This window comes from Urtica dioica, chromosome 4 (genome assembly GCF_054948205.1).
Source record: "Urtica dioica subsp. dioica isolate 48M chromosome 4, U.dioica_male_clone48M_v1_H2, whole genome shotgun sequence".
Lineage (NCBI taxonomy): Eukaryota > Viridiplantae > Streptophyta > Magnoliopsida > Rosales > Urticaceae > Urtica > Urtica dioica.
Window position 1 is genome coordinate 10827878 of NC_142759.1, and position 16138 is coordinate 10844015.

General features: G+C 34.9%; 2 protein-coding genes across 2 annotated transcripts; both read left to right on the top strand.

The window, feature by feature from the left end:
- The first annotated feature begins 1376 nt into the window (after window positions 1-1376).
- On the top strand, window positions 1377-5752 carry LOC149400345 (medium-chain-alcohol O-fatty-acyltransferase-like). Its single transcript, XM_089613645.1, has 7 exons — window positions 1377-1896; window positions 2062-2649; window positions 3877-3943; window positions 4409-4521; window positions 4625-4834; window positions 4936-5073; window positions 5304-5752. The coding sequence occupies exons 1-7, from the start codon at window positions 1618-1620 to the stop codon at window positions 5460-5462; spliced, it is 1554 nt and encodes a 517-aa protein (XP_089469771.1). The 5' UTR covers window positions 1377-1617; the 3' UTR covers window positions 5463-5752.
- Window positions 5753-9975: 4223 nt separating this feature from the next.
- LOC149400346 (uncharacterized) lies at window positions 9976-10878 on the top strand. Its single transcript, XM_089610415.1, has 2 exons — window positions 9976-10062; window positions 10144-10878. The coding sequence occupies exons 1-2, from the start codon at window positions 9994-9996 to the stop codon at window positions 10876-10878; spliced, it is 804 nt and encodes a 267-aa protein (XP_089466541.1). The 5' UTR covers window positions 9976-9993.
- Window positions 10879-16138: the final 5260 nt, after the last annotated feature.

Consider the following 16138-nt stretch of genomic DNA (forward strand, 5'->3'; position numbering starts at 1 on the left):
CAATGACATCTTGAACCGTTTTTTCAAAACATAAAACAAGTCAATAAACCACGTATCAATTACTCTCACTCACTACAATAAATAGATGATTTAGCTACAAAATGGATTATCGCGTCACAACAATGTATAGCCGCGGTTAATTTGAATTTTCACCGCTTATCGCTTAAAGAATCATTGAAAATAATAGGTAGAGTCACACGACCTTTTCAAGCTCTAGCCGTGACGAATGTTGTGGCTAAAGGTAGTATATATAACTATAAAATACTTTTTTACTTCTTTTTTCTTTTCGATTTGCATTCAGACAGTGCATGCATGTCTCTTAAAATTAAATCATAAACCAATGACTTACTAGGGCTTATTGCACTTTTACAATGGTTAAGGTAACATAGCAAAATTATTCAAGACAAAAGTTACCTTATATTGTATGGTACATAATTTATAATTGTAACTAGTCAATTTCCTAATTTCTTTTGAAATTTTAACTAAAATTTTATTTTAATAAGAAAATAGTTCACAGGTCCGAAGTTAATTAAATTAATTGAACAGTTAATTTAATTAAATGTTCAGTTAATTTAATTAATTTTGCACTGATGGACTATTTTATTAATAAAATAAAATTTTGACTATTTTTTAAAAAGATGGTGGAATATTGGATACTAGTTTAATTGCCCAAAAATTTAATGCTTTTTTACTTTAGGATCCTAGCTACGAAACATATTTATAAACAGTAGCATAATACATCACGTTGTTAAAAAAAAAACCTTTAAATATATATATACGCGCACGCGCACACTATATGTACATAAATATAGTCGCATAACATAAAATAAGTAGCTGCTTATTAATTTTTTACACAAATTAATCGTTATATAGACAGCTAGTAGAAGCTAAAACGCTGTGTTATTAAAAAAAAAAAAAAAAAAAAAAAAAAGCTGAAACATTATTAGTTTCGTAACCTAAAGATATTTAAAGGGAAAAAGACTAAAGATCTACTCACCTATTACAAATTAAAAGATGGAAAGAGCAATAACAATACGTAGTAGTCTAAAATCTAAATAAACTCTAAATTATCTAAAGCGACGATCCTAATTCCAAGTACAACTGCTAGATACATTCAAAGAATGAAGTATATATAAAAAAAAAAAAAAAAAAAAAGGCTAGCTAGATATGTTTTTTTTATATATAAATTAGTATTGGGAGTAAATTATTTCGTCTCATAACCATAATTACTGGAACACTACGAGGGAGTGAAAACAAGCTTTGAAAATAGCATGGCACGCAAGAATAACACACTGTCGAAAAAGCACATTAAATGTCTTGGATATGGTAGTTGAAGGTTGTTGTGAAACCCTTCATTAATCAACTACACTCCATATGCAATGCCATCTACATTCCTATCACCAAGTAGAAAAAAAAATTATTTAAAAAAAAAAAAATCCAAAAGCTAGCTAGGACCAACACTCAGACTCAATGCCCACAAAGAAGCAACTGAACTAGCAGTCCATATCTGTAATAAAGTATAGTCTATAAATAGGGGTTTGAGAGCAAGCTGTTGTGGATCACATACCTTCACAGTTGTATTATTCTATTGACACCTTGTAATTGTGAATAATAGAAATGGGGTCTGAGGAAGGGCTTAGATGGAGAGCATTGAAGGTGGATCTGAAGCCGATAGAGACGAAGCGGCGGAGCAGAGGGATCGAGCAAGAAGTGACCGACAAGGGCTGTGGCATCGACGGAGAGCCCGTCAGCCCATCGGGCCGTATGTTCCACGAGCCCAACTTCAACGTCCACGTCGTCGCTATCTTGGCTTCCAAGACAAAAATCATGCTCGAAATCGCCAAGGCCAAGTTGCCCGATACTCTTCTCAAACACCCTCGCTTCTCAAGTATCTCGGTAAACAAAACCCTAATTTATTATATACATAAATTAAGTAAAAAAAAAACATTCCCCACCATGTATTTGGGGAAACTTTTGTTTTCATCATTGGTTTTAGCAAATTTAGGGCACATTTAATTTTAAAATTTTAAAATTTTTTTTTTTTTGGGGGGGATCGATCAGGTTGTGGATGAGAAAGATGGAGGGAAAATGAAGTGGGTTAAGACAAAAGTGGACTTGGACAAGCACGTGATAGTTCCGGAGATTCCAGAGAATCTGGAATCTCCGGACAAGTTCGTGGAGGACTACATCTACGAGCTTTCGAAGTCGGAGGTTGACAAGACGAGGCCGATGTGGGAGATCCACGTGCTGAACGTGAAGACGACAAACCCGGCCGCGGAAGGGATCGGAATCTTCCGGATCCACCACTCGCTCGGAGACGGCACGTCCCTCATTTCCCTCCTCTTGGCCTGCACGCGCCAGGTGGCGGACCCCACCGCGCTCCCGACTCTCCCCGAGAAGAAGAGGGACGGCCGCGGCTTCATCCGCTCCGTGGGCCCCACCCAGTGCCTCTTCGGCCTATGCTGGCTCGTCCAGCTCCTCTGGAACACCGTCGTCGACGTGGTGGCTTTCATGGCTGCCACGTGGTACGTGGCTGATACGCAAACGCCCATCTCGGCTCCGCCGGACAGCGTCAAGAACCCTCGCCGGATTGTCCACAGGACCATGAGTCTCGATGATATGAAGCTCATCAAGAACGCTATGAATCTGGTAAGTGCGCTTTAACCACTCTTCTTGTTTTCCTTCTCCCTGGCTAATTAATTCACTTTAATTTGTTGTCAGTTGCTTTGGAGTGGTTGAATTTTTTTCACACATAGTCGATTTGTCTCACTTGGTTTGAGTCAATGTTCCTCCTAAGTTTTTTTTCCCAAAAAGTTTTGTTCTTTCTTGTTTTTATTACGCTTTCATTTCATCCTATATCGGTGCAAAATCACTGTAAGCTCTAGTTCTACCGCGATTTTGCACTTCCATATTTGTTGTTATATTGTATATCAATCCCTTACTTTTATGAAATTTTCTTCTATATACTTTTTTATCTTTTATTTTTTTTTATTTTGTACTTCTATTTATATATTATGTACTTTTCTTCTATATATATTTTTTTCTTATTTTTTTTTTTTACTTCTATTTATATATTATGTACTTCTAACTATGGCTCTTTAATGTCTATCAAAATTTAGTTTCTAAAATGTTCTACAGAATTAATAATTCCCTCGGATATGGGACCGGTTTCATATTATATGTTATTATAACTTTGGTGTGCATAATTTAATCATAATAACTTTGTAAAGTTGTTGTGGGGTGTTACTTTTTTTATACAACTTTAAAACTAAAATTTATTATAGACGTTCAAGATAATTAATTATTTATTTTTTACTACAGTGACATCGAGGTAGTAGGTCAAATTAGCTTCCTTATAAATATTATGTATATGTGTTGTAGATAATATATATTGTCCAGCATAAATGTGTACCACATACTAGGAGAACCTTTATTTAAAAAAGAAATAAGAGGAACAAACTTGGAGGACCCAGTCCATAAATATATAAGAAGCTATAGGGTAATAACTAGCAACTAACTAGTTGTACCTACTAAAACAATGTCTTTATTACTAATAAGCTTATGACCTCTATGTATTTCCTGTCGTCGTTGTTTTCTCTTTGCTGGAAAACCTGATGAGAAGTTTGACAGCTCATGAATTTATGCACCTTCAAACAAACTCCTACAAATTAACAAATAAATTACCGCTTTGAAATTCTAAAAACTTGTCTTAGCATTTATGGTACATCATATACATCCTGCTCCTATATAAATGCTCTTGAAGAAAGAAAAAGCTATATGTATATATATATATATGTATAAATTTAGTCATTTACTCAATTCACATTATTCTTACTATAATAAATGCATTAACGAACGTGTGTTGCCATTTTGCAGACCATAAACGACGTCGCATTTGGAATCACGCAGGCTGGTTTAACCAAATATCTGAACCGGAGATATGGTAAGAGCTTAGTTTTTGAAATAATTGTGGGCTGCAGTTAGAATTTTGAAAAACATTGATGGTGTAAATTAACACAAACTAATAGTATTTTAACTTATGGACCTTTTATTATTATTTGTGGAGGTATACTAATATTTAATATTATTAAATATTAAGACTAATACGTAATGTATAAATTTTCTTAGAGTTAAATTTGAGGGTGTGTATTTGAGTAGATTGCTTTTAATATTATAGTTTTGAGGGTGGAGGACCTTCAAAATGAGATGCCCTAAATTGGGTAAAATAGTTGTACTATCATGATAAAAATATATATAGTTTATTTCAAAGTGATTATTTACTGCAATAATAAATATTATAATTACTATATATATTTTATTCATTAATTTTTTAAAAGGATTTTGAATACATGGCCAAAAAGGTATTGATGATCACCTAATCTGTATATGTGTTGATGTATGTAAATAGGTGAAATTAACAATAATGACAAAGGGGAAACCGAGGAGAAAAACAACCTCCCAAAGAACATTCGTATCAGGTCTATTTTGCTCATCAACATTAGACCATCAGCAGGAATTCAGGTAAGTATATATAATGCAAAATATTAAATCAAATTTTCTATTTGCTTAGCTATGAATAAATAGTCTTTGATACGATTTTATTTTCCAACAAAAAAAATGATAGGATTTAGCTGATATGATGGAGAAAAACACAAAAGCAAAATGGGGTAATTGGGTCGGTTATATTCTTCTTCCTTTGAGCATTGGGTTCAAGAAAGATCCACTGGATTACATTCGTACAGCCAAAGCCATCATTGACCGAAAGAAGCACTCTCTCGAAGTTCTTTGTACTTCTGCCATTGCCAACTTCGTTCTCAGATTCTTTGGCGTCAAGGTATATTCGGATATATGAATATAAAATATATCATTTACTGCTTTCTGTTCGTGTGGTTAATAGTTTGCTTTGGTTTTATAAATTGATAATTAATTATACAGAAAGCGAGTGACCAATCCCACGGCATTTTCTTGAATACCTCATTGGTGTTCTCTAATATGGTTGGGCCACAAGAAGAAATTGGTTTCTACGGCCATGAATTGGCGTACCTAGCTCCCACTTCTTATGGCCAACCACACGTAAGTGATGTTATTACTCATTAAATTTTTGTGCTAATAATTTGTTTCCCAGAGAGTTAATTAGCCTTTGGCTTCCCGAGGCTAGAAAACTTATTGTTTGGCAAAAATTACTTTTCAAAACATCGTCAAATTGTGAATTTAATACGTTCATAGTTACAGTTAATATTTTTTTTCCGCAGATTAAAAAAATGATAGGGCTAAAGGGTTAACCTTGTGTTATAATATTGCAGGCATTGATGATCAATTTCCAGAGTTATATTAACAAAATAACTCTTGTGCTGTCAGTGGATGAAATTTCTTTTCCTAATCCTCACCAGTTGTGTGATGATATCGCTGAAGCTCTCAATCTCGTTAAAGATGCTGTGATAGAAAAAGGGCTAGTCAAGTAAAAAAAAAAATTAATAGTGGGATGTCTTTCCAAGAACACAACCAAACAAGATACTCATATATTGTTCTATTTTTAAAATTGTCGGCTATTTTTATTTTTGTTCATTTCTTAAGAAGTTTGATCATTGATTGTTAAGTTATCTCATTAATAAATTCAATTGCTAAGTTGTCTCATATGGTTATTAGGATTTATGTGTTAGTCAAAAATTGGTTTCCATGTTGTACACACATGTATGTCCAGTGATACGTTTACTTTAATTAAATTGTATAATATTACAAGCCTGCTTCGCCACCTCGATCACAGCCGATTCCTTGTTTGTCTATTAATATTGCACCTATATTAGGTGTAAAACTGTAAATGATGTTATGAGTTATTCGATCGGTAGATATTGGAAATACAAAGCCACGATGAATATGAAAAGATACACACACACACACACACACACATGCGTGTATATATACATCACCGTCTTAAATTGAGGAAGAATAATATGTTGTCGCATAGTATCCACAAAAATACGGAAACTATTAATATTAATAGATGACTATCTCCCACCGCATTTTTTTTTTTTAATTTTTAGAAAGTGGGCTTTTTATTTTATTAAACCAAGCAACAACATCCTCTGGGTCTGGGGCATGAATCCCCTTAAGGATACAATTAGACGATAACCATGATGAGCGAGCGAGCTTATGTGCAAATATGTTCGCTGATCGTTTGAAAAGTGATAAAAATAAAACACCACTTAACTTAACTCAAGTAACGTATTAGAATCCTTAATACGAAGACCAAAAGAGGAAGACATGCATTTGAGTCCTAGCGCATTGATTCATGTTCTTGGCATTCGAAATTACATGTTTATAAATTAACATGGTTAATTGAACAAAAAATTATATTTAAACTAAATCATCCCATGTATTTGATTTTGGGGTGAAAGATCTTGCACATCGTATGCTACCGAAAAAAAAAGACTTCTACTGAAAATGTAGCGTACGTAATTAATGTATAAAAATGTCGATGTTGGTCTCCGTCACTGATGAGAACGGATCTGATTAAAGAGCCCCGCTCAAAATATGATATAAGTTGTCGAATTTATTTTTATATTTTAAAATATTATCAAAATTATGACCATAATTTCTTATTCCAAAAATATGATTTATTGACAAACATGTCAATAAAAAAAAACTCTGTTTATTGACATATATGGTCATATTTATAGAATTAAACAATATTCATAAATTTTTATAAAAAAAAGTTATAAATCATCATAGTTTTGAAACAATCCGATATTCATATTAATTAGTCATCTTTGACACCTCCAACTTCCAAAAGCACACTTTGTTTGTTCTCGCATTGTTGTTATTTTTGGATTATCTTTCCTTGGCCGGTCATACTCATCTTTGACCTAGTCTTCTCAAGCCTGAATTATTGCTTGGGGGGCTAGAACCACTTGAAAATATTTTATTTCAAAGAAGATATAGGTAATGGACCGTTTGACGTAGCTTTGTTTTAAAAAAAAAGTGATTTTAGATTCAGTTTTTGAAAAAAAACTGTTTTTTTCAAAAACTGACAAATGTTTGGTCAACCGTTTATAAAACAGTTGTTGCTGATAACAAAAGTTGATTTAGCGTTTGGTAAAATAAATATATTATTGTAAATAGACTAAAATAGACATGTTCTTAAAAATTAAATAAAAATTATTAATATGTTTATTTATATGCATATATATGAATAATATTTTTTTTCTGAAAAGAATCAAAGAGAAAAAAAGATAGCGTAACAAGAAATACTATTATTGGACTCCAACGGTCAACGATATTCCAATAAAATGCACAAATCATTTTTGAACAAGTTTCACTCTTAGATAGAAAAAAAAAAGATGAGGCAAAGAGAAAAGTTATGTATTATGGTACGAAAATTCTCACAATTTATGAAGGGAGATAGAATTTAAAATATCATACAAATGACTTAGAAATACTTTGTACGAGGATATTACGGTAATTTGTATAGCAAAATTAAAACCACTTTTTCTAAAAGCTAAGAATCCTAGCTTTTCCATCTCATGTACAAAATCTAAAATCGCTTTTGAAGTTTTTTGTAAAAACAGTTTTGCCAAACACCAGATAAGGAGTTTAGTTTTTTCTAAAAACAAAAACAGGGCATTTTAATCTCAACCAAACGCAGCCAATGTCAAATTCTTCGGTTATCTTTGGCGTTTTTTCAAGACATCCGATGATTTGGGTTAGAGTCAACGACTTGCATCCCGTTTAATAACTGAGGGTTATAGTTATCTAGGATGACCATGGTAACCCTCAAACCTCTGGCATGTACACTTTCAGCTTTTGGTTCATCTTTTCCAAATGGCTGACCTGTTCCTTTTATCTCCTTAAATTTCTTAAAAAGGTAGGGGGGCCATCATCTCAGTGACTACTTCAACTTCAGCGGTAAAATGCTCAGAGTCTGCTTGTGCTGTTAGATCCACTAATCTATCAATCTTCCCAAGGGAGACTGAAAGATTTGTATAATAATGTTTTGTTGAGATGTGGAGTCTAATCGGTCACGGAGTTGCCAACCTGAAGAATGGTGCCGTGTTGCTATGCGGAAGACTGAGGTCGGTATGCCGAGCTGACTAGGTCGGGTTGGAGACCAGGGGACAATGCGTATGTCGTTTTTGGTCAAGGTATTAGGTCAAAGATATTTCAGGCATGTCTGTTATCCTAATTTTTTTCTCTATAAATATCTCATGTAGCCGTCAGAAGTGGTGTGTGCGGAAATAATATAGAGAGAGAACATGTAAATACCATTTCCATATTGGTTTATAGTGAAATTTGCAGCGACAAAGTAGACATAAATCTCACGTTGAGATTGATCACTGTAAATTTTGTGTCCAAACATGTTATTGAATATTTGTGTTAGAAGATTAACTTTATCATCGGTCATGGGAGAGTATCTTCACCGTCAGAGGATTTGTTAGAACCTTAGGCCACATCCAAGGACGGAGCTAGACTCCAAACTTAGGAGGGGTTAAAGTGAATTTTTTTATGGGGGGGTTGATTTACAAATTTTCAGAGTAAAAATAATAGGATAAATTTAAATTTATGTAAAAAGTATTAAAAAAAAGGAAAAATGGCATGAACTAGCCAATTCAAACTATGACTTTTGCAAAATAGCCATAGTTTTATTATGTTAGCCAAAATAGCCATCACTCTCTGCAGACTCTCGATCACCTCGCCGCCGGGGATTCTGTCGACCGGGAGGACCATCTCGACTTCCATGCGCAGCACTGCGGGGCCCGGCCGCGGGCGGTGGTCGGCCATGTGGCGGGCGGCGGCGACTATCTCGCCGGCGAGGGAGGGCAGGAGCTCCGGCGACGAACCTTTCCAGCGAGGAAGCCCGCCTCGTCGCCGTAGCGTGACGGAGAGTCGCGAATCTCCGTCGATCTCCTCGCCTTCGCCGCCGTGACGGAGAGTCCGACGGGAGGTAAGATCTGTGCGATTGCGGTGACTGGAAGGAGGTCTGAGAAGAAGAAGATCGGAGAAGGTCGATGATTAAATTTTAAGGCTGAATAAAATCCCTGGACTAAATTAATCCTGCCTGGATTAAATTTAATCCCGATATCTTGTCTGGATTAAATTTAATCCTACCTGGATTAATAATCGCAGCTTGGCTATTTTGCTTATACTTGATAAACTTTGGCTATTTTGCAAATCCTTAAGTTCTATTTGGCCATTTAGCCGCTTGACCCTAAAAAAAATTGAGTGAGGCCTAAACCCCTCCAAGACTTTAGTTGGCTCAGTCTCTAGCCACATGTTAAGTCTATTTAAACAAATAACATGTTTGCTTAAACCCCAAGATTGTTTTTGTATGTGTTGTTTGGGTATATGTTGGGTATTATGGAAACACTGAAATTGAAATGTTGTTGCCTTTAAGTCGGCTATTTCCTTGAGAAAATTGATAGTTGACTTTAATTAGTCCGCCCCAAACATGAATATAACACCTATCTTTTAGTGTGGGCATAAAAAAAAATAATAAAACAAAAAAAATATTGTTAACAAAATGAATTCTTATTCAATAAGCTTCCCATAATTTTATTTTATCTGGTACTTTTCAGTTATTTAGCGAAACATTCCATGGAATAATATCACTAAATTTAGTACGTAAATATACCTAAAAGAAGGGCCCTAAGAAGAAGATTTTGAACGAAGAAACGAAACTCCGTAAAGCGTGCACAAAAATGAAACGAAAGTTGAATTATTCCTCTGAAATAAATCAAAACGGTACATACATAGGAGCTTTGACCCAAATGACTGAATGCATTAAATAGCTGTAATTTGCCATTTCAGGATAGTTAGTTTCTGCTAAATTTAGACACGGTTTTAGCAACTTACACGAAGTCGGACGCGTTTAGAGAAAGAAAAGTATTATCTCAAACATAAACCCTCTTACAGAAAACAAGGAGATGGATTTATATATAAATTTACTCCCAAGTTCGAAACAATTAATAAGTTTTTAATAAATCGACTCTAAATTCTAACATGGGTGGTTTGAGTATGGAATGGTCTGCAACATCAGCAACAAAAGCTTATCTTGACACCATTAAACTTGTAATCACACTTTCTCTCCTTGTCATCATGTATTTTTTTTTCTTTCAAATGCTTAAAATAATTTTCATGATTTTGTTTCAGTGCAAACACGAGACTCACAAGAGACGACGAGATGATATTCAATCAAGAAAAGCGCAAGAGCCTGGAAGCAGCGAGTTCGTCTCGGCTTTGGCAGCGGGAATGAGAGCGAAGCTGATCATCGAGGTGGCTCCGGTGGCGTCGCCGTCGACGATAGCCCTCGCCGCCGCCGCCAGACACACCGGCGGGAGGCTCGTCTGCATTCTGCCGGAGCCGGACGTGCTCGCCGAGTCGAAGAGAGTGATCGGAGATTCGGGACTCAAAGACCTCGTCGAGTTCGAGACCGGAGACCCCGCCCAGTTGCTCGCCCGCCACTCCAACGTTGACTTCTCGCTGGTCAACTGCGACGACGGCCTCGCGAGGGTGCTTGGCTCGATCGACGTAAACCCGAGGAGATCGGTGGTGGTGGCTAAGAATTTCTCGGCCGCCATGGGTGATCAGAGTGTCAAGCGAGCTGGGTTAGGGTTAGGGCTTTTCAGGAGGGCGTTGGATAAGAAGAGGCTCGTGGTGAGGTCGGTGAAGCAATATCCTATTGGGAAGGGTATGGAAGTCATTACTGTGATAGAGAGGAGTAATATTAGGGATTCTTCTTCTTCTTCCTATTCTAGAATGACTAATTTGAGTAGATCATCATCGCTAGGCAGTGCTCATTTTGCGAAGAAGAGCAAATGGGTAGCTAGGTTTGATGAGGAGAGTGGTGAGGAACATATTTTTAGAGTTCCTTTGCCTAGCCCTTGATTAGATATTGTTTCTCGGTAGAAACGTCGGTGAATCAGAGTTGTATATATTTATATATAACGCATCAGTTCTGAGGAGGCGGTGACAATAGTGCATATTTGGGCTCACTGTTGTACAGTTTGCGAGTGAATAGTGTCTCTTTATCGTGATTTGAATGTTTCGGTGAATTAAGGAAGGTTTAATCATTTGGTGTTCTTGTTGATCAAGGGAAAACTCACCGAGTTAATTTGTGAGTATAGTCATGCTTTGTTTTTATTATTGCCTTTTGTTTAATCGAATTTGATTTTCATGGTCTACTACAACAAGTATTGCCATTTTAGAATTACCTAGCTAAATGGCCAAGTCATTATAATTTGGCATCTATATATGCAGAATAAAGATTATTTTATTGTTAACTATTCTATGAAATGCCTCTTTTCTATCTGGAAATAGAAGAACCCTAGTTCTTTCTCAAGTGTGGCCGTCACACCCCCTCCCCCTCAGACTTTCTCACATCAGGGGTTGGGGGAGTCAAATTTTTTTATTTCGCTTTTGTATTAGATTTTTCATTCTCAAATCTACTCTCCCCTTTTTGCTCTCTCCAAGCCAGCGACGTCGGTGTTGCCAGACCTCCGTCCACGACGTTCTTGCTCTCGGAAACTTCCATCTCCGACTTTGCCTCCGTCTCTGGCATTGTTGCCGCTCTTCCCTGAGCCCTGTTCAGGTAGATCTCAACGGCGACGGCGACAGTTCTCGACGGCGAAGTATCCACCTTTTCTATAGCAGTAGATCTTGAACATGTCTTTCAGATGAAGGGGCGGTGGCGAAGTGGGGCGTTCCCGATGGTCGAGGCGAAAGGGTTGGATCCTGTTTTTAAGTGTTGGTTTTTCATTTTTTTTGTTTGTTTCTTTTTGTGTTGTGAACTTGGTGTGGTTCGTTGTTATGTTTTGGTTTGGAGTCGATCGGGTTAGTCGTCGTCCACATTCTCGTCCGGGAAATGCGGTTAGACTCTTGCCTATATAGCCTGAATACATGTCTCCATCCTGGTCAATGGACCGCATTTCATATGATCTCTCCACCATCCAGTAAGGGATATTTGAAAGAGCTTGATTTTTTTATATTTGTATGTAGCATTAGCAGTAGATCTTTTTCGATGTAAGTCTTTATTGCTCCTTGGATCTATAAAGTCTAATAGTGTATTTGCGAGGATTATATTCTCATGTTCTAATAGATGGTTCCGAGCCATTTTTCTAAAAAAAACATATATATATATATATATATATAATTTTATTGTTTGTTTCAAGATTCTATATTTGTTCAATAGCGCTCATATTGATTTCAACCAATTTTTTTTTGCTGAAGTCGGATTTTAGACTCATGAAGTGCTTGAGCTTGAGCTAGAGCTCGAACTTATTGGAAGTAAATAATGAAGCTTATTAGAAGCTACATCTTGATATTAGAAGCGATTTGTTGCTTTTACGCCAATCATCGAGTAATTAAAATTTATATATAAAAATTCAAAAAATATATTTAAAACTTTTCCGTATATTAAATGCGACATGCTGCTTCTAGATTTGGTGAAATTTTTAGCAGTTCATTTAGCCCTTCATTTATTTCAGTTTTTAACGAAACGAGGTCGCTCAATTTGACTTGAAATTTAGAAGCGACATGCCACTTCTAAACATTAGGTCACAGTATAAGATCGCGGTTGTCTTCTTCTTCTTCCTCATTCCGATTTTGGCCAAAACAATTTACCAAACCATTCTTGCGATGCAATTTTTGTCTCCGACCACCACCTCAGTCCTTGCGACCTCCGACGAAAGGTTTGGGGGGAGTATCTCTCTCTCTCTCTCTCTCTCTCTCTCTCTCTCTCTCTCTCTCTCTCTCTCTCTCTCACACACACACACACACACACACAAACACCGTCTCTCTCTTCTTAGAAGCTCCGACCAGATCTGCTATACTCCTCTCGGCCGGCTTCGACGACGCCACTCCATCTCGCTGCACCTCCGACGCCGCCGCAAGGTATTCCCGTGACATTTTCAAGTATTTTGAAGCGACAATTGAGGTGACATGTCCTAAATATGTCGCTTCTAAAATTTATAAGCGACGAATTTTTAGAAGTCGGTATTAGAAGCAACAAGTCGCTTCTAATTGACATTAAAAAGCGACTTTTTAAGTTTTATGAACGAATCAAATTAAAAAAAAAAACAAATTAAGACAAGAAGCACCGTCATATCGTGTGAGAGATATAGACATGAATTAAGTTATATTCTTAATATTTGAATAGTTAATTGAGATAGTCATTCAATTATTTGATATAATTTAATTCCAAAATTAACATGACAGTTTTATGTCAATTAAAAAAAACTTCTGAAATTCAAATTTATCTTTGAAATAAACTATATAATGATTCATAATTAGCTAGAAATAGATAACGCTATTTATTACTCCTACAATAAGTACGAATCTTTATAAATTAATTAAATTTTTTAAAAAAGTGTCTATAAACTACATGCCCTATATTTCTATAAATTAGGACCATTACGTAAATAGAGATGCCAGATTATTAACTCTGTGTCTGCTTTAAAAATAGGAAAAAAAAAACTGATGAAAACAAAAGAAGAAAATAATTGCGGATCAAAGATTAATTAGAAATTGTTAGATTAACATCAAGAAAAAAAAAATGAATCACAAAGGAAGGACATAAGAGTAAAATGAACAAATAAAACTTGTTTAAAAAGTTGAAAAGACTTGCTATTTAAATAAAATAAAATAGTTAATATTTTTTAATTATAATTGGTTCAAGTAGCCTGAATGATTTCTCATTCAACTTATTGTAGGACCATAAAACAATTTTTTAGGACCTATCAGTAAATGTGTTGTGAAAAAATTATTATACCCTTGATGAAATCGATTATAAAATTGTTGGATTTCATGACAGATCAATCACGAATTCTCTAATTATCGTGACATATGGATCACCAAATTCAGAAATTTCGCGAAAAATTTTGTTAAGCGTATGATAGTTTTTTTTTCACAATTCAGTTACTAATATATTCGTAAAACTTACATCATAATTGATTTTGGTAAAATATTGTTAAAATGGTATTACCCGTGTAAATTTCCCTTTGGGCAAATTAGCTCTCACAAGGCACACATAAAAGGCTCATAAGTTGATCATTGCATCAGTGAAAAAAATAAAAGGAGAGAGACAGGAGAAGACATGTTAGTTTTTCATCTATGTTGATCAAGACAAATGGCAAACATGGTTTATTTATTTATTATTACTAAAAATAGTGGTACAGAATCATCATTTGGAATTCAAACCTCTGACAGTTCATCATTATTTATTGAAGCGGCCCAACAACTAATTACCATTTAAATTAAAAAAAAAAAATAAACTAACTAATAATAATAAAAAAAATGGCATGAAGTAGCCAATTTAAACTATGGCTTTTGCAAAATAGTCATAGTTTCATTAGGTTGGGCAAAATAGCCAATTCAAAAATCCTTCCCCAAAAATCTCAAACAAAACACGGTCCTCACACAATTTCCCCAAACAGAACACGTTCGATCGTGGCTGATGAAGAGGCGGCTCCGGCGGAGCCCGATGCTACAGCGGCTGCTCCGGCGACGGCGGAAGAGGGTGCTCCGGCGGCGGCCAAACAGGGCGGCGAGGCTGCTGTGGATGAGGGGCTGCCGTCGAATCCACTCCTGAATCCCCGTCGATCTCCTCGCCTCCGCCGCCGTGACGGAGAGTCCGACAAGAGGTAAGATCGACGGAGCGATCGGGAACATCGCGAGCGTCGAGGACGCAAGAATCGCGTCGCCGAAGAAGGAGATGTTTCGGTTCTGCTTCAGATCCTCGATTTCCAGATTGTCATTAAATTTAATCATGCATCGATTAATTTTAATCCAGCCATCATAAACCTTACATTATGTCTTTATAGTTCGTTGGGATTAAATTTAATCCAACCTAGATTAATCTTACTTTGACTAGTTTGCTTATAGTTGACAAACTATGACTATTTTGCAAAAGTTAAGTTCTATTTGGCTATATAGCCGCTTGACCTCGTCATAATAATACTAATCTAATTTTCAATAGACCCATGAAAATATCATGAGTACCCCTCGTGTTTAATCGAAATGTGAGATTTATCCCCTCTATTTCTAGAAATATCAGACATATCCCTTCAGTTAATATAAATGACATATACATCCCCTAAAAAATGTTAAATTACAAATATCATCTTTTTTCGTTTATTTTTTACAAAAAAATAATTTAAACTCCCCAAAATACCCTTAATGAAATAATTTTTTATTTTCTATTCTATATACAAAAAAATTAAATTAAAAAATTTCTTTATAAAAAGTTAATGATTTTTTTTATAAAGAGAGATTTTGATTTTTTTTTAATAAAACAGTAAATAAATATTTATTCTATTAAGGGTATTTTTGGGAGTTCAATTTTTTTTTTTTTTGTAAAAAATAAACGAAAAAGGTGATATTTGTAATATAACATTTTTTAGGGGAGATATATGTCATTTATATTAAACTGAAGGGATATATCTGATATTTATAGAAATAGAGGGGATAAATCTTGCATTTTGATTAAACACGAGGGATACTACAGATATTTAACTTTAAATTAAAAATATTTATTTTAGCTATATATTCTATTAAAATTAATGAATTTGTAAAATAATCAAAGTTTGTTTAAAATTAGTAAATTAATTAAAAAGTATAAATATCGATAACTTTTTAAGATCTTATGATTATGATTACTTTCAATAGAGTCATTTTATTTTTTACAATTTTTTATTCGTACATTTCATATACTTGATTACATGGAACATTTAAGCTCAGATTACTATAAAAAAAAAATATTTGTTAAGATTAAATAATGGAGATAAATCGTTGTCTTGAAAGATTGTCTTTTATGCAAGAGGAGTCCTCATGGTTGGGGGTATTAAAGAGTCATTGTTGTACATTGCACTATTGGTGTTATGTTATCATACTATGGCACACTTTTGAAACCACAATACTTGTATTTTATATTATCGATAGGTTTGATTTGCCTTGAGAGAAAATCAATTTATGTAACGAGACTCTTAAAATTTTCATTATAGTTGTTGTAAACCCCCATCATATCCAATAGAATTCTTTGATTTTAAAAAATTTAAATAAAATAAAATAATAAAATAAAATAAAAAACCAAAATTTGTTGCTAACCTTTCTCAATCAAAACAATGGGGGCGGACAACTAATTAAAGTCTAG